Source organism: Dromiciops gliroides, chromosome 6 (genome assembly GCF_019393635.1).
Source record: "Dromiciops gliroides isolate mDroGli1 chromosome 6, mDroGli1.pri, whole genome shotgun sequence".
NCBI lineage: Eukaryota > Metazoa > Chordata > Mammalia > Microbiotheria > Microbiotheriidae > Dromiciops > Dromiciops gliroides.
Window position 1 is genome coordinate 175,415,751 of NC_057866.1, and position 20,054 is coordinate 175,435,804.

Here is a 20,054-nt window from a genome sequence, read left to right on the forward strand (position 1 = left end):
AAGGTCCTGTCAGTAAAAGTTGTAGCAGGAGGGGCAGCTAGGTGGCGCAGTGGATAGAGCATCAGCCCTGAAGTCAGGAGGACCTGAGCTCAAATTCAGCTTCAGACACTTGACAGTTACTAACTGTGTGACCTTGGGCAAGTCACTTAACTCTCATTGCCCAACCAAAAAAAAAAAAAAAAGAAACAAAAAAGTTGTAGCAAGAGAGAACAGCCTCATTCAGATAAAAGCCCTGTGGATGGACTGTCAGCTGACAAGCAACATAGCTAAATTTAGGAAGGCGGCTCATCATCAGGGCAGTGACCACCAGATGATGGATTTTTTTTTTGGTCACAGCAATTCCTAAAGCAGCTTCCTAGAGTATGGAGAAATCTCATTCTGTATTGGTGGAATGCTAGACCTACGTCTGTGTTGTTGGAGACAGTGCGGATTATAACATGCTGTGCTTTTCCAGGATACATTTGAAAGAGGACTAGAGCTACATGCCAAAGTCACCATTTTTAGTGAAGGTTGTCATGGACATCTCGCCAAGCAGCTGTATAAGAAGTTTGATTTGAGGGCCAGTTGTGAACCCCAGACCTATGGTATTGGATTAAAGGAGGTAACATTTTGTCACTGTAGAAATTTTAATTGTTGGAAGATAAAGTTTAAATCAGTTGATGTTATTACACAGCTATCTTACATAGCTAATAGACACTTTTAAAAAAATCAAGTTGAACTGTTTTATTGTAAAGGTAGTTAAAAGTCAAATCTCATTACAGCAAAAATGGTCCAGGTCATTTTATTATATTGGTATTTATTTTTTATCAAATGTTATGTGATTTAATGATGGAGACTTGAATTTTACTTGTTATCCAGAGCTTTTTCATTTTAATGATTTTTGTAACAGATTTTAATCTGTTTCTCTAGCTGTTAGTAATATGACTTAAAATAAGGTTTATATTTTAGATAGTCTATCCTCTATATAGTGTTTAAATTATCTTCTCCTTTCGATCTTGAATTTCTTGGACTTTATAAAATATGGTTTTACTATGATTTATAAGATTCCATTGGGGCAGCTGGGTGGCACAGTGGATAGAACACTGGCCCTGAAGTCAAGAGGGCCTGACTTAAATCTCACCTCAGATATTTACTAGCTGTGTGACCTTGGGCAAGTCACTTAACTCCTTAAGTTGCCTTAATGAAAATTCCTGGTATAAAGCTGGAATCAAAAAAGTGCAAGGTCCAAGACCCAGTGCTTTTTTTCATTCCAGCTTTGACCTTGAAAAATGAAATTTAAAACCTTAAAGGAGAATGATATGCTTCCTGAAAAAATACTTTAAAAATTCTGATCCTTTTTACTAAATTTTAATCTATATATATATACACACACACATATATATGTTCTTTTGCTGAGAGAAGAGCCTCTTTTATGTATCTTTCTCATTATTGCTGCCTTTTCAAAGAAATTTTTCATTGCTAAAAAACAAAGAAAAACATTAAATATGTCTGTGCCTTGTTTACAGTTATGGATTATTGACAAAAAGAAATGGAAACCAGGCAAAGTAGAACACACAGTTGGTTGGCCCTTGGACAGACATACATATGGAGGATCTTTCCTCTACCATTTAAATGAGAGTGAGCCAATGGTAGCTCTTGGTTTTGTGGTAAGTTATTTCTGTTCTCTAATACTTGTTGTGTTCAGAGGATCTTTTTTGTTATGAAAATAAGAGAGATGAGAGGACATAAAAACCTTTAAAAACTAATAGTTCACTTTTCATTTCAGTCAACATCACTCTTAAAGAAGAAAAAAATGTTTGATACTTATGAGAATGTGTTAAGCACCTAATCATATGTAATTATGGCTGGATATTAAATCTAGACTATACTCTATTAGATTATCTGCAGGAATGAAAACAAAGTAGAAGTGCATTTGATCCTACTGTATGCTTGTCAAATCCTACATCAACTACTTATTCACTGTGTAATCTAAGGCAAATTAATTAACTTCTCTGGCCTCAATTTCCTTATCTATGAAATGTGCAGGTATCTAAGGTTTATTCTAGAGTCAAATTTACCATAGTATGACACATCTTTCCAATTGTTATTAAATTGCCTCTTATTTTATAATGTTTGCTAATTTTTAAAAAATCAGCTACTGTATTGTTTGCTTGACTGTCATCTTTCCTATGCAGATTTCATATGCTATTTATTCTTTTAAATTGAGGTAGCTGGTTATTAAGATGTTAAATGTTAACTTGACTTTTCCCGTAAATTAAAGTAGCTAATTACATATGTCTACCAGACTTAAAATATAAAAATACTTTTTTTTTCAAAGGTTGGTTTGGATTATCAAAATCCATACCTAAGCCCATTTAGAGAGTTCCAGAGGTGGAAACACCATCCTAGCATTCAGCCAACCCTGGAGGGTGGGAAAAGGATTGCCTATGGAGCCAGAGCTCTCAATGAAGGTGGCTTTCAGGTAATATTCTTTCCTTTTCTTATCACTAAATCATTTTCCTTGCTTTTTTCCCCGCTGGTGTATACTGTATATCTGTTATAAATTTGATATTGAAACTAGCATAAAAATTTAGGTGAAAAGAATTATAAAATGGAAGAAAAAATTACAGAACTCTCACAAACCACCTATTGTTTGAGTATATACTATTTTATTTGGTAGTCATTGTAAATGTAACTTATTAGTATCCTTTAATTGTAAATCAGATGCTGTATCAGCCTCCTCAAAAAAGTGAATTTGTTTTTTTTAACTATTTAACAGACTTTTATTTTTATATTTTGCTTAACCATAGCTGATCAACTGTTACCCACTCTCCTTCATTCAAAGCTCTATATGATAAATTCTTTCTTAAATTTAGTTGAAGTAAAAAGTTTCTATCCTGACAAATTATCATTGAAAATTCGATTACTTTAGCTTTGAGCAAACTGAAACTAGTTAAATACACATCTCAAATAGCTGCTAACATTTACTCCTTTTTCTCCTTTTAGGTAGTCTCAGTTCTATTTGTAAACTGTCCAATTTTATATCTCATTTAAGTCTATAATCTACCCTGTAAATAGGTAGAATTCCCAAACAATGTTTAAATAATTGAATTTTGAAATTAAAATAAAATTTAAAAATTTTCATGATACTTCAAAAAATCCATAATTCACAATACTAAATTCAACATACTGATTTATATCTGTTATTTATAGCTATATATCTATTTTTGAAAATATTCTAATCTTATTGTGAGGTGAAAGATACATCAGTTCATGTCCATAAGGTCACAAATAACCAACATTTCCCTTTTATTGCATCATTATCGTTAGAGCCTGAAAACAATACTTTCTTTTCGGGTACCTTGCCTTAAGAGCACCTTATAATGAGATTTTTGTTGCCTTGGTAACTAGGCCCTCTTAAATAAGGTATGAGAAGTACTTGACTTATATAACGTTCTACTATGAAGCATTAAAAAAAAAAAGATTCTTACTACATGATCTGTGCTTATGAACCCCTGATTTTGGATGTTCCATATGTTACTGGTCTTCTAACAATGTTTCTGTCTTTCGGAGTTGCCATCGTTACTACCTATAGAAGTGGCTATCAGTGTTGTCACTGTCCCTGGAACGGTGGTACCCTCACTTGAGCTCTTGCTCTAGCAATCACAAGGCTTCAGGGTCTTCTATTTCCACTCCCACTCCCCACCTGGCCCTTGGCTAGTAAGAAGAATCAATGCAAGAATTCTTCTCCTTGAAGCTTCTTCCCTCCCCCCCCCCACAACACACATACACACACACACCACCTATTAGGTATTTCCAACTAGATATCCCATAAGCATCTTAAACTCAACATGTGCAAAACTGAACTCATTAATTTCTCTCCCTTCCCCCAACCCAGCCCTCTTCTAAACGTCCTTGTTTTTATCAAGAACATCTCTGTTCTTTCAGTCACTTAGGTTCACAACCTTGGAGTCATCCTCACTCTCCCTTATGCAATATATCCAGTGAGTTGCCAAGTCATATCAGTTCTACCTCCACAGCATCTCACCTCCATTCCATTTCATTTCATTCAGCCACCAAACTAGTTCAGGCCATCATCATTATCTCTCACTTGGACTACTGCCATGTGCTCCTAATTGGTTTCCATACCTCAAGTCTTTTCCCCTTGCCAATCCTTCCACCACAAAGATGCCAAAGTCAATAATATTGCTAAAGCACAGGCCTGAGTATAGTATTCCCTTGATTAAAAAGCTTTGGGGGGCTCCCTGTTCCTTTAGGATCAAATATAGATTCTTCTGTAGCATTTAAAGGCCTTCTTCACTCCCGCCATTCTGGCCTGCTAGCTGTGTCTCATACATGACACTCCATCTCCTATCCATGGGCCTAGAATATCCTCCCTTCTCACCTCTGACTGACCGACTTGTGCCTCTTAGAATCCCCTTTCCTCAGGAGCAGCCACCCACAAGAGGGCTTCCTAGCTTCCTCCCCTCAATTGCTGGCAGCTTCCTCCCTCCCCTAAATTGCTTTGTATGTATTCTTTATTTACTTACATGTGTGTAGATTGCTTTTCCTATAATAAAATATAAAGTCCCTCAAGACAGATTTTTGTTTTATTTTTATCTCTGTATCACAGCTCCTGGCACATAGTAGGCACTTCATAAATGCTTATTTCCTAATTGATTGAAGAAGAGTAGGAGGGGAGTACTGGGGAAAAACTCTCTTTCTAGGGCTAAAGAGTAAGACAGGGAGTGAATGTGCTCCTTGAATCCCTGGCTTTGTATCCCCAGGCTTCGCACAGTATACCTTGCTAGGTACAAAAATCTGAGTTTGAATCCTAATCCTGACCCTTGTTTGCTGTGGGACCTTAAAAAGCCAATATACTTGAGCCTCTCAGTATTCTAATCTGTAAAATAGGAATAATATTTGCACCATCTACCTTCCCAGTAGTGTGGTAGGGGAAAAGGTGCTTCAAAATCTTAAAGCTATATATCAGAGTCATTTTTAAAATAAAGTAAATTATAGTACTAAGAGAATTCACTTTTTTTTAGCTAGTTCTTCAGCTTCACATTAGGCAAAATTATGTTATTAACTGTGTCCTTGGAGTGCTTATAAATGAGAATATAATTACTTAACAATTTCTCTAGTGGTATACTCTAGATCTTGGGTTGCATGTGAATTCCATCTTCTATGTTAACTAAGCTCTATTTCCCCATTCTTACAAAGAATACCTAGACTTCAAGAAATAGAAAAATAAAGTAAAAAGTTTAACCTCCCTCTAAGACTACCAAAGTTCATATCTCTTTATTTAGCAGGTGTTCATCTGACTCTGCTTCTTTTTCTCCTCTTAATTTTTTCAGTGTATTAATTCCAATATATTTACTAAAGAAAGTTATTTTTCAGTTTCTGAATGGATGGATGGATGGATGGATATATTTAAAATTTTTTTAAGTTACTGATATCACTTGGAACCTCAATCTTTATTCTTCTCTCCCCTCAGTCTATACCAAAACTCACCTTCCCTGGTGGAGTGTTAATTGGTTGTAGCCCTGGTTTCTTGAATGTTCCTAAGATTAAAGGTACTCACACTGCAATGAAAAGTGGCATTGTGGCTGCAGAATCCATTTTCAGCAAACTAACCAGTGAGAATCTCCAGTCAGAAACAATGGGTAAGAACTTACTAGTTAATGTATGGAGCAAACCCATCACTTGCTCCATTGGAAACTTGTAAAAGCAGCATTAGCTCCCTAGGTGAATTACATATTATATATAAATAATATGAAAAATGTATAGGACTTTTAAAAATATTAACATAAATTGATTATTTTTATACCTATTTTATGTATAAGGAATGAACTACTCTTTCATAAGATTATATGTTATGGTAAAAACTCATATATGCTATCTTAAGATTTAAAGTTTTTTAAATATCTAAGTTTTTTTATATCTTTTGCTTTTGTCATTTAAGATGTGAAAAATACTAAAATGAGGTTGAGGTACATTCTAGCTTTGTCAGACCATTCTGTAAAAATCATGTTTACAATGTATGACTGTGCCTAGAATGACAAAAGCCCTCTAGAGCTTACAATCCAAGACAGCATGAATGTGTTACACAAACATAACAAGATATGCCATTGAAATAAAAACTGACACATTCATTCTGCATGCAGTTTGTGCATAACTACAGTTTAGGAATGGGTATGGAGAACAAAAGCAGGAACCTGATCAGGTAAAGATGGGGAAGAGAATCATAAGAGTTCCGTGTTCTGACTTGAAGATGAAGGCATCTTCTCTGATGACTTTGAAAAGAGGTTTCATCCTGGAGAAAACAAAAGAGGAAAGTGACTTTTCAAGCACTAATTTAACTGAGGATTTAAAATAGAAATGAGATGAGTAGACAAAAAGGGAACTTTGAGCATGAAGAGCTTTCAAACGCAAGGTGAAGATCTTAGGACCCAATCTGTAGTAAACTAGTAGGCTGTCATAGGGATTTAAATGCAGAAAAAGAAATCCATTTCATTCAGTGAACATTTGTTATGCACCAGCTATATGCAGGTGGATGTGCTGGATTCTAAAGGAGAGATACACAGTCTATTACAATTTAGTAAAAGAGTGACATAGTTTACATAAAACCATAATGCATAGTGATGCCATGGGGATCTGAAGGGTGACAACAGGATAGACCAAATAAGGTTTCCTGGAGGAAGGAGACATTGGCTTTTAAAATTTAGTATGAATTTAACAAGCAAAGAAGAGGGAGAAGAGGACATTCTAAGCATAACAAAAATAGGCAAACAGTGCATGTTCAAGAACCAGAGTTCTCTAGTGGTGTGGAAAATCATGTGAAATGAGGCTAGAAAGGTAGATTGTTAACAGATTATTTTCATTGTTTAGTCATATCTGACTCTTCATGACCCCATAGACCATAGCATTCCAGAGCCCTTCTGTCCTCCATGTCCCAACGTCTGCCCAAACCCATGTTCAATGCTTCCATGGCACTATCTATCCATTTCATCCTCTGCTGTCCCCTTCTCCTTTTGCCTTGTCTTTCCCAACATCAAAGCAAGATGATGTAACGCCTTAAATGCCGGGTTAAGGAGTTGGAATTCTGATTCTTGCTGTGTAACTAATCCCTTAAAGCTGTTTCTTCATCAATATGAAGAACAAGGGGTGGGAGTGATTTCTAAAGTCCCTTTCAGTTCTGAGTTTCTTTGATTCTGTGAGCTTTTCTACTCAGGAGGGAACAGAGAACCATTGAAGACTTTTGAGCACAGGAATGACATGAACAGATCTATACGCAAAGAGGATTGGTCTGGCAGCCAGATAAAAGATGCACGGGGGAGGGGCAAATGGAGGTTAGATGGGCCTTTTAAGAGACTATTATAATAATCCGGGGGTGGGGGGGAGTGAGAGTTGTGGGAGCAATAGGAAGGGATGTGAGACAGTTGACAGAGGTAGAATCAAAGGGATTCTGTATAAAAATGAATAGGAGATTAGAGAGGAAAAAGTCAGAAACATCACCTAAGTTTCAGACACTGAAACTGGGTGAATGATATTACTGATACCTCATGTCATTCAGAAGGAAGACCAGGCTTAAGGAGAAGAAAAATGAGCTCATAGACATGGCAAATTTTATCTCAATAGCAGTTGGATACAGAAAGATAGGTGATGGTTACAAGATACAGAATGAGACATAACTCTTCTGGAGTTGGCTGGGGCAGGCATTTGTTCTGCTTTTATATGTGTGTATATGTGTATGTGTGTATGTGTGTGTGTGTGTATGTGTGTGTGTGTGTGTGTGTGTGTGTATATATATATATATACACATATTTGTTATAAGAGTTTTTGTGTGTGTGTCTTTTTCTCAGTTTAATTTTTTAAAAAAAGAAAACAGCCTTGGCAGTGGTAGTTAGAAGAGCCTGAAACTAGGGAGGCTGGCAAGAAAAGGTTGAAGTAGTCCAGGTAGGAAACCACGAAGACATAAACTGAAGAAGTTAAGGAAGGCTTATCACCAAAAAGAGGTAGAGAAGCCAGGAGCACGTTGTGGCAAGTGAGTAAAATCATTCAGTGTGAAGTAGGAAAGTGGAGCAGTCAGGAGGACCATGAAAAGTATATGAGCAAGATTGTTTCCAATTCTTCTCTTGAAGACTATATGTTTTCTAATGATATTTCCTATAGCCAGATAACGATGTATTTTATATACATACATATATTTTTTTCTGTTAACTTGTGCAAATATAGAGGGGTTAGGGAAGGTTAAAAACAGAGAGGTTCTTAACCTGGGAGCCAAAAATTTGTTTTTTATATATGTTTTGATAATTTGTATTCAATAGAATGTATTTCCTTTGTGATACTGTGTATTTTGTTTTGTGGATTTAAAAACATCATTCTGAGAGGGGGTTTATAGGCTTTACTAGTCTTCCAAAGGGATCTGTGACACAAGAAAGGTTAAGAACCACTGCTTTAGGGGGAGGCTAGGTAGCTCAGTGGATAAAGCACTGGCCCTGGATTCAGGAGTACCTGAGTTCAAATTCGGCCTCAGACACTTGACACTTGCCAGCTGTGTGACCTTGGGTAAATCACTTAACCCCCATTGCCCCACAAAAACCAAAAAAAAACAAGAACCACTGCTTTACATAACAAGTAATTGTAGCTTTGAATGTGAATGGGGGATGAATTTACCTATAAAAGGGAAACAGCATAATAAAAATTTGCATTCAATAATATGTTGTTTTCAGGAAACATTTAAAAATGAGAGATAAACACAAAGATAAAATAAAGGGCAGGAGTAGAATTTATTATGTAAAAAAAGCAGAGATAGTTAACATCTCAGACAAAGTTAAAGTTAAAATACATTTAATCAAAAGAGAAATATAGAAACTATATTATGTGTCAGAAATAGTATTCAATGTTGTTTTAGACCATTTAAAATAACAAGACAGTATGAAATACCTGAGTGTATATCTGCCAAAACAGACATAGGAATTATTCGAACATAAACACAAATTTCTTTTAATACAAATAAGCTCAGATCCAAATATTTGAAGTAATATTTATTGTTCGTGGGTAGGTAAAACCCATATAATTTTAAAAATAACAACTTAACCTAACTTATCTACAGACTTAATGCCATCCCAATTAAATTACTAAAAAATTATTTGACTGAGATTAAAAAAAAACAGAAAAGTTTATTTGGAAGAACAAAAGATCTGGAACTTCAAAGAAACCATGAAAAAAGGATATAAAGGAAAGTTTTAGCAGAATCAGACCTTAAACTGTATCGTAAGGTGAGAACACTGTTGAAGCATAAAATGTATAATTTTGGTTTTTCTAACTAAATTATTCATGTATAAATAAAACCTATGTAGCCAAGAATAGAAGGAGTGCCGAAACTGGGGGAACATTCTTGGACAATCCCTCAGATAACATGTGATGGGCTTGGAATATTTCTGTGGGGTAGGAGATAATGAGCTAGTTGATTTGGAAAGTCTTGGACTTGTGAAGGAAGATGCTATCTATCCACCTTCAGAGAAACCTGTATGAGTGTATATGTGTATATAGGTGTATGTGTTTAGATATCTATGTGTGTGGGTACCTATCTCTAGATATAATACACATACATGTACTTACGTTTGTGTCCACACTTAACTGCAGTCTTCTTTGGGGAGGGGGGGAAATAATAAAGTAAAAAGTACACAGTAGAGAACAAAAGAAAACCAAAGAAGCAAAGAAAAGCTGGGCAGACTTGAAAACAATGTGTAGTATTTATTATATGGCTTTGCTCAAAATGGAAATTTATTGTTTTATATTGAATCCTTTCCTATGTTCTGCTGTATATATGGCAGCATTTTTTTCTTTTCTCATTTTGTATTTAAATCTAAAATTTAACACTACACCACACCCCACCCCACCAAAGAACCCCTGCTCTAAGAAAAGTTCTACAACAAAACTTTTGTGCAGAAACCAACCTTCTAGTCCTCTCAAGTGCCCAGAATAGTCCTGAACCCAAAAGTGAGCATGGGGGTGGGGAGTAGTGTTTTGGGTGTTGGAGAAAGAATTTTGGTGCAGAGGGCAATGACTGCCATACATGCCACAGTTGCTGTGTTTGCAGATAATAAAGGAGTTTACTCATCAGTGTCCACCCTGTTCAATGAAAGGTGGGAAACAAAAGGAGACAGAATGGAAGAAAAGTGTAAAGAGAAGAGAGGAGACAGAAATTAGAAATGATAGTAGTCAGTAGATACTGTTGTCAAAGAAAGATTCAGTGACAAAAATGAAAAAGACAACCAAAAAGCTGTACCTCTTCCGAAATGTTCACGTCTTTTGGTCACACGTTTTTCCATGTCAGTTTTATCAGTTTTTGTTCATATAGAACATTCAGACCCACACTTCTGCTTTTCATATACAAGTGTATATTAAATACCTTTGTGCAGGGGCACGTACATCTTACATAGGACCAGAACTGGCGTCTAACAGAAAATGGGAGTCAGAACATGAACTTGACAGAAGGGGCTGGAGCTCAGAGTAAAGAACAGTAGTTGGGAAAGAAGTAGGGAGTAAGGCGGAGATGCAGAGCTCCAGAGAACATGACCGAGGCATGGGCTCTAGAATGTCAGCAGCACATTGTGTGTCAGAGCAGTTTCAGGAATGGCATAAGTCTTCGTTGTTAAATTAAAACAGTAAGATGAAAGATAGGGTTTTAAGCATCCCTGTTCATAATAAAATTTGAAATTTCATATTTATTTTAGCAGTCTTTCAGAGAATTATAATCTCGTTGGGTAGATGATTTTCCATGCTCCCTCCCTTCCCCCCCAAAAAACCCACTTCATTGACTTTAAGTGATAAGATGTTAATATTTTTAAATATAAAATTCTGAAATTCTTTAAATATGCTGCATATATTTACACATGAAAGGTGCTTTTCATGCCTTTTTTTACTTGACTATTGCTCCTAGTTGGTTAAAATTACACCAGATCTTAGTAGTACTACTTTGTACAGGGTTTTCTACTTTCCAAAGCATGTTCACACAGATTATCTGAGCTGAAATTTTTGAATACTAGGACTCCACGTGTCTGAGTATGAGGACAATTTGAAGAAATCATGGGTGTGGAAGGAACTTTATGCTGTTCGAAACATCAGGCCTTCCTGCCATTCACCATTGGGTTTGTATGGAGGAATGATTTACACTGGATTGTTTTACTGGATATTCAGAGGAATGGAACCATGGACATTGAAACATAAAGGTAATCTGAGCATTCCATTAACTTCCCCAGACAATATGAAATATAAATACATGGCCATTATGCTCAAATTTTGTGCCATCGAACAAAATTTATAGAAAGGAGAGGATTATCTGTCTACAAGTAGGTAGACTATTGGAGGAAATTTTTATACTAGTATTTATGTAATTTTATCATAAAAAAGCAGAAGGAAGCTGCTATATTTACTAGGAGATTAAGAGGATGGAGGATAGTATTCATTTTTCTTCGCTATGGAAAAGATTTTCTTGGCATTCTCCATTATCATAAAAAGAGGCATCTATGCCTAGGGTTTGGCTAGAAGGAGGAAGCTAAGTTGGGGAGAGTATGAAGATGTGGCCAGATAGGCCACAAGATTGCATACTCATCATTCAGGTCACTGTGAAATGGCTGGTGTTGAAGCTGGGCTGAGCTATGGACCCTCAGTCCAAACCTCAGAGCAGTGCTTCCCCCACCACCCCCACCTTTCCAGTCTTCCTACACCTTCAATGCCTGCATGTATCCTTCAGTCCAGTAACGGTGGCCTCCTCACTGTTCCTCAAACAAAGGCCACCCCTCTGCTCCAGGCGCTTTCACTGCCTGTCTTCTATGCCTGGCATGCTCCCTTCCACCTCCTGGCTTCCCTGACTTTCTTCAAGCCCCAGCTAAAATCCCACCTTCTACGGAAAACCTTTCCCAGTCCCTCTTAATTCTAGGGTCTTCCCTCCGGTGTTTATTTCTTATTTATCATGAATATAGTGTGTCTGTGCATAGTTGTTTCCATGTTGTCTCCCCCTTTGTGAGCTCCTTGAGAGCAGAGACCGTTTTTTTGCCTCTTTTTATATCCCCAGCACTTAGTGCCTGGTATGTAGTAAGTGCTTAATTAATGCTTATAGACTGACTTTCTCCAAGGGAAGGAGTTGAGGAGGGAAGCAGTGTTTTAATGAAGAAATGTTTGTTAGTTTTTGCTCCATTCTCCATATGACTAGTACATGGTTCACTGAGATTCTTGTTTTTAATCAATTCTTTGTGGCACTTTCTTTTTTTAAAAAAAGAAATGAAATTAGGGTTTATATTTCTGTTAACCATTTAATTCAAAATCTTTCTAGGGGCTGACCATGATCAACTAAAGCCAGCTAAGTTTTGTAGACCTATTGAGTACCCAAAACCTGATGGACAGATCAGTTTTGACCTACTCTCCTCAGTGGCTCTTAGTGGTACTAATCATGAAGAGAACCAGCCCCCACACTTAACACTGAAGGATGACAGGCTACCTGTGGATAGGAATTTGATGATATTTGGTGGACCAGAACAACGATTCTGTCCTGCAGGTAAGTACTTTTATTTTCTCTTTTTCCCCAGAATATTAACATTGCTTAACATACCCAGAAGAACCTTAGTGTAATAGCTGGTTTAAAAAAAGTAGCCAAACTTTCACCTGTACCCAAAATTTGTTGCAGGGGTCTCTCCAACAGTCATCATCACCTTTAACTAGCTTGGGAAATGAGGAATTTCCCAATTGATTTATCTTCTCTCCACAGTTGTCTTAAAACTTACCTTCCCCCAATTAGTAAGGCCAGCCTAGGTATTGTGCCTTCTTATTTAGTTAATCACATTATAGTTGTGTCAATAGTAATTGATACCATAACAAAATTAAAGATTTCTTTAACTACCATTTATAATTTTATTATTTTAACTACTATTTATAAATTTATTATTTTATTTATAATTTAACTATTATTTGTAATTTTAAATTTTAAACATTCATAACTCTCCCCAAATAATAGCTAAATTAAGATGACATATTTTTACTTTTCAGGAGTTTATGAATTTATACCGTTGGAAAAAAGTGTTGGATTTCGATTACAGATAAATGCTCAGAACTGTGTCCATTGCAAAACATGTGATATTAAAGATCCAAGTCAGAATATTAACTGGGTGGTACCAGAAGGTGGTGGAGGACCTGCTTACAATGGAATGTAATGTTAATCTCAGTTGATTTCATTTATCAGTGGTTTGCTTGATGGGTAGTTCCCTAACATTTTATAGTAAATATAGCTTTAAGTTATTTTTTTAAATACGTACGACATTATCCTGCAGCCTGCTATTAATGAGAAGGTTGAGCTTCCCGGGAAGTTAAAAGCATTACTCTATAGACCTAACGTAATTTTTTTTTTTTTTACAAATTAAAGAGAATCGAGGAAAAGGAGAGGAGATAAATGGGACATTATGAGAGGAAGAAGGGACGTATTATGAGATGAAGAAAAGCAGAAAGGGCTGTAGCAAGGATTCAGGTTTGGGAGTGGTTGATGTGTGCAGTTCCTCCCCACTTAGACCTGTTAATTCTTCAGAAGAGTGTCATTGGTCAATTATTCTATCATGTATGAAGTTGACTAGCTTTCACTGAGTCACACTTTTTCAATGGGTGAATAACTTGGGGGGCTTTGAAGCCTAAAAACCAATATTTCATCATCATTATTATTTCCCCTTGGATTTAAATAAATAAATCATTTCTAAGTTATCCAGTCTGTACAGAATGAAGATTACATGAAATTTCTCTTCATTAAATTCTAGTTTATCAAAGACAATTTACAAATAGGTTATGTACAGACAGCGACAGTTAGAAATCCAAATTGCTTCATTAACTGCAAAAAGCTCAGTGAAGTATTGCATTATGAAAATTAAAGTTGACTTTTTTTCCTTCACCAACTTACACAGGAACATAAATCTCGAATAGCTTCCAGGTAGACTGGATATGACTATTACCAAAAAATAAAAATTTATGTGAACTATGCAGAAAGCTGTTGTAAAAATTCAAGATTTCACACTATTTTGTAACAGTTTTATTAAGAATAATTCTTACCTATTTCTATACTGTAAGATGTAGGGAACTCTAAGTTCAGTATTTGTTGCAGGCTTGTATTATGGAACAAATGCAATATTCAAGGACACCCTTAAACAGACTTCATGCTGCCTTTGTACAATCAGTGCATACTATTTAAACAAAAACAATGTTCTTAAGTAAACATTTTTTTTGTATAAGCTGCATTATCTTTATCCTTCTGTGCCTTAATCTGTTTGGTCTTTTGCATTTCTGCCTCAGTGGCTGTAAAATAAACACCCATCATTTATAACATCTGTTAAACATAGACTGTTTTCTGCCTGTATAAAGGAAGGGATAAAAATGGAGTCGAGGTCAGTGAGTGTTTCATGTGTTTGTCATTTCAATCATTAGCTAAACAAATACTGTAGGAACTGGAATAAGAAAAGACAATTGTATTGGTAAAACTTTTTAAAAGAATTTTCTTAAATTAGAAATTACTCAAATTGCCTCTTTTAAAACCTACCTCTGAATCTTTAAGGGAAATTTGCGTGATATCTTACCAGGGCCATCTTTTTAGCTTGGTGATATTCTCCAATTTTCGCTTTCTGTATTCTGTCATAATAGACAACTACACAAACAATTCTAGGAGCTGGCAGAATAGGGTAGCTGAAGGAATGCCAGGCATGCTGTCAGGCCAGCTGGGGTCTATTCCTGGCTTTCCCATTTACCTCTTGGTTGATTTACCTCTCTGAGCTTGCTTTCCTAATCAGTAAAATGGGCATACCCATACTTCCACTACCTCGCTCACAGGGTTATGGTGAGGAAAATGCTTTATGAATGTTAAAGCACTGTGAAAATGTGATTTGTTAAAGGGCAGTGGTTGTTAAGTTACTACAGTATTTTATCAAATAGTAATCAGAAAGGGCTCTTCTGAGTGAAAAAGCTGCCCCTTTAAATACAGACGCTCCTAGAATATGTTTGTGGTCACTCCTCAAGCTGCATCCACTTATCCCTCTTTGGGACATGGCCAGCAATGCCCTTTATCCACATTCCAATAATCACCCACATTTCATTGTTCACCACATTCTATGGCTACTCAGGTACCAAGTGGACATTTCAAGAGTAGGAAGACTGTGCTGTACCTTCTCTGAACAGTTGCTTCTGTTACCAGTAGAACATATAACACTGTCACTTTTCTTTTATTGACACCCACAACCATAAGTTTTCTCTGTTTTTATTCTGATAAAAAAAGCTGATAAACTGTTGAAAATTATAAAGGTACACCTTACAGAAACCCCTTAGAACTCTGTGTGTGTGTGTGTGTGTGTGTGCGCGCACGCGCGCGCACACTCAAGCTAGAGGCAAAATTTGGGGGGGAGGGGGGAAACATGTGTTTAGCCTCAAGTCAGATACTAGGAAGAGGAAGAAGAGTCTTCAAAAATATAGTTCTATCAGAAATAATGATGACATATAAGATTAAAGTAATTGTTTTGATTTTAATAAAATTATAATGATTTTAATATGGTGATAAATTTGGTCTATTCTATACCTACCTATTTGTTTTCAAATTGGTTATATGTATATGACTTTTAAACAGACAATTTTAGATGATTTTAGACTGATGGCACTTTAACAATAACAGGTCTTCACATAAAGCATTATACTATATATTTTTGTTGTTGTTGTTGTTTGTTTGTTTTTTTTTAGTGAGGCAATTGGGGTTAAGTGACTTGCCCAGGGTCACACAGCTAGTAAGTGTTCAGTGTCTGAGGCCGGATTTGAACTCAGGTCCTCCTGGCTCCAGGGCTGGTGCTCTATCCACTGTGCCACCTAGCTGCCCCTATATTTTTTTTAAGTACTCTCACATGCCTTGCCACATCTCATTGCCACTGTAAAGCTGTCACTTTTCAAGTAGGAAAACTGAGTGGCTAAACGTCTTAAATCATGGGGCTAAGGAAATTTAAATAATTTTCAGATATCCATCAATATGTACTATGAGAGGTATAGTAGAAAGCCCTGGGTATACAGTGAAAAAAACACAAATTTGAATCCCATCTCTATTTCTTTATGCTCTGTAATCTTGGATAAGTAGACTTAACTTCTGATATTTTTTCCTCATTTTTAAATGATCTACATGATTTCCAAAGCCTAAATGCAATCCTGTGCACAGTGGTAACTTCCTTCCCAGTCTCACAAAGCTGTGGTCAGGATCAGATTCACTGATGGGCCAGAAAAGTTGAAAATGAAATAAAAGGAGCAAATGAGTTTTACCTGGTAATCAAATTTTCAACTTCAGAATTTCTCCCTAACTAATGTCTCATTCCAATTTGAGAAGTTTCTACTCTGAATATGAAGTTCTGAATAATGACAAACAGAAAAATGGCTATTAGAAAATGAAACAGGGGCAGCTAGGTGGCGCAGTGGATAGAGCACTGGCCCTGGAGTCAGGAGTACCTGAGTTCAAATCCGGCCTCAGACACTTAACACTTACTAGCTGTGTGACCCTGGGCAAGTCACTTAACCCCAATTGCCTCACTAAAAAAAAAAAAAAGAAAAGAAAAGAAAATGAAACAGACAGAGGAGTGTTATTAATGGATGACCTGTACATAGTTCATAAACGTTTTCTCCCACTTGGGTTACAGCATCTACAAACAATTATAAAAGAATCTGACCAGCTAAAAGGAAGCAAATGGAGTAGGTTCAGCATGGAAGATGATACACATATATGAAGTCAAATGATGAAACACAACTGATGAAACAACACATACATGATGTCACTAAAAGTATCACATTTATTGGTCTGTTCTTTAATATCCAAATTATTATCCTCTATGGGCTCCATTCAGGTTCCTTATCTATGAAATGAGGGGATTGGACTTAGATGAATTTTTTAAATTATGAAAGTATTTTATTATTTTCCAGTTACATGTAGAGATAGTTTTCAACATTTGTTTTTATAAGATTTCTAGTTTCAAATTTTCCCCCCCTCCCCAAGACAGCAAGTAATCTGATATAGGTTATATATGTACAATAACATTAAACATATTTCTGCATTAGTCATGTTATAAGAAAAGAATCAGAGCAAAAAGGAAAAACCTCAAAAAAGAAAAACAACAGCACCAAAAACAAAAGAAATAGTATGGTTCGGTCTGCATCCATATTCTGCAGTTCTTTTTTTTTTTTTTCTGGATTTGGAGAGTCTTTTCCATCATGAGTCCTTTGGAACTATCTTGTACTGTTGTATTGCTGAGAAGAATCTAGTCTATCACAGTTGATCAACACATAATGTTGATGATACTTCGCACAATGTTCTCCTGGTTCTGCTCATCTCACTCATCAGGACTTAGATGAATTTTGATCCCTTCCCCCCCTGACTCTGTGATCCTATTCGGAGAAGATGGAATCACATATTCTTTGGTGAGGCAATGTAATATAGTAAAGTATACACTGGAATTTGAATCAAGACCTGGTCTTGAATCTTGGATTCAAATTCCACTTTCTCTCAGTTTGACTGTGGGCAAATCTTTTCACCTCTTAGGCCCAGTTTATTTTTTGTTATTTTTTGTAAATACAAAAAAAAAAAAAAAAAAGAGGGTTGGACTAGCCAGCCTCTAAAGTTAAGGTTCCTTTGACTCTGGATACTAGAGACATGAAATTATTCTTTTTATATCAATATTCCCAGCACATCCCCATGGAAGGAGGTTCAGACTCTTGTGGCTATGAAATTCTGACTCATCCCTGTCGCCCTGGATCCCAATTTCCCAATCACCATCTCACACTATCAATCACTGTCAAGCTTGAGAGGAAAATGTCCACTAAGCAGCTGGCCTAGCCCAACTGTGGCTCCATCATTCAGTTATGGGTCCCAGGCCTAAAGGTTAAGTGTGATGGATTTCTGAGGATTCTGGGAAGGTGCTTGGGATGGTTGCCCCAGGTAATGGAAATTAGCTGGGGATCTGAAATTGAAAGTGAGGAAAGATAATTTGGACCGGAGAGGCAATCATGCCATGACTCTGAGGGTTAGCCAAATTCTAGCCCCTCAAAAAATGACTGTAAACAAACAAACAAAAAAAACCAAACCAAATTCCACTGCAGGGTGGAACAGTTGTCAGACTAGGAAGAGGGAAACAAGCAAAACCTTGTGAACACTCATGGTTGCTTTACTTATAGACACACTACCAACTGTTCTCCTTTAAATGACACCCCCCAAACCCCCCACCCCCGGCAGCTAGGTGGTGCAGTGGATAAAGCACCGGCCCTGGATTCAGGAGGACCTGAGTTCAAATCCAGTCTCAGACACTTGACACGTACTAGCTGTATGACCTCGGGCGAGTCACTTAACCCTCATTGCCCAGCAAAAACAAAACAAAAATAAAGGCCCCCCCCATTTTTTTTTAAGTATGAGCCTTCTCTTAGAACTGGACTCTGGAACCCAAAAAGGAATAATAGATGCTACAGAGTGAAGCTAATGTACCAAAAACTCCCTTCTCCAATCTTCTCTGATAAGTGGAAAAAGTGGAAATCAGGCCCTGGTTTTCAGAACTAAACTATATTAATCTTTCACCAGTTCAGGCAGATAACATTCAGCCAGCCCAGGAGAGCTTGTATCCATCTGTCAGTTGACTGTTTGAGGAGTTCCTTATCTGCCACTGAAATAGCTTCAAAGAAGCATTCTTTATATAGTCACTATTTCAGGAAATGGACTCGTGGAATCTGAAACAGGTGAGATCTAGTTGGATGATTTCAAGGATAACATTAGCTGTCTTCACAATACAACTGCACACATACATGTGTCATTTTATAAAGCAATAAGACTAATATATACACTATCTAATTTGATCCTTAACACAACCATGTACAGGTAAGATAGATATGGGCAAGTATAACCAGATACTTTAAATTATCAGATTTTTACAGATAAGAAAAATCAAGTCTCAGAGGTTAAACGATTTTCCTATAGGCAAGGCTAGTAAAAAATGGCTGGAATTCAAACCCCAGCCTTCTGGCTCCAAATTCATGTCTTGTTCAGCTATACTATCCATTCCTCTACAGTCACATGTCTTGTATGTATATTACCTTGGAATATTTTCTTCTAGAACCATAGCTCCCAACCTGTGGGCAAGACTCAGAAATCCACTTATTGTTAGAGGTCTGCTAAACCAAATCTTTTTTTTTTTTAATTTTATTTTTTTTTAATTTTTTTATTTTTTAACAGGGCAATGGGGGTTAAGTGACCTGCCCAGGGTCACACAGCTAGTAAGTGTCTGAGGCCGGATTTGAACTCAGGTACTCCTGAATTCAGGACCGGTGCTTCATCCACTGCGCCACCTAGCTGCCCCTAAACCAAATCTTCTTACACTGTGGGTTGTGACCCCGTATGGGGTCAAGTAACTGAATGTAGGAGGTCGTAAAATATTAGGCAATAGTAAAAGGTTATGTAAACCTATTTTATATACCTAGATACCCGGGGTCACATAAAAATTTCTCAGGCAAAAAGGGATTACAAGTAGAAAAAATTTAAGAAGCCCTGTGCTAAATCGTGTGGGCAGCTAGGTGGCTCAGTGGATAGAGTGTCAGGCCCGGAGTCAAGAAGACCTGAGTTCAAATGTAACCTCTAATGCCCCAGGAAACTTCTCATCCTACAGGATCACTCCAACCCTGCAACTCAAACTTCATGTGTAGCCTCTGTCCCTGGATTAGAGGATAGGGAGCTCTCCTCCCAGAACTTCCCCCTTCCTTTAAATCCTTTTTACTTTTCTCCCTCTAGTCTATAAACTCCTTAAAGGCAGGGACTGCCTTTTGCCTTTCTTTGTATTCCCAGTGCTTAACCCAGGGCCTGGCACATAGTAGGTTCTTAATAAATGTTGGGGGCAGGGGGCGGGAAGAGGAACAACACGAACATATATATTTACATAATATGTACAAAGTGGAGTTCATGGAGGCCTCCGACTTCTGATCTAGCAACTGTCCCATTACACCATGTTCCCACTATGCAAAATCTTCTCTGGGTATAGTCC

At 36.9% G+C, this 20,054-nt stretch overlaps 1 protein-coding gene across 1 annotated transcript in view; it reads left to right on the plus strand.

Annotated features, from left to right (window-relative positions):
- ETFDH (electron transfer flavoprotein dehydrogenase) overlaps positions 1–15,555 on the plus strand; it is a 29,427-nt gene extending 13,872 nt beyond the window's left edge. Inside the window, exons 7-13 of the mRNA XM_043970292.1 lie at positions 455–601; positions 1,506–1,646; positions 2,318–2,461; positions 5,477–5,645; positions 11,037–11,219; positions 12,323–12,544; positions 13,033–15,555. Coding sequence (XP_043826227.1) covers positions 455–601; positions 1,506–1,646; positions 2,318–2,461; positions 5,477–5,645; positions 11,037–11,219; positions 12,323–12,544; positions 13,033–13,196 — 1,170 coding nt within the window. The 3' untranslated portion in view covers positions 13,197–15,555. The remainder of the gene's footprint in view (positions 1–454; positions 602–1,505; positions 1,647–2,317; positions 2,462–5,476; positions 5,646–11,036; positions 11,220–12,322; positions 12,545–13,032) is intronic.
- The last annotated feature ends 4,499 nt before the right edge of the window (positions 15,556–20,054 follow it).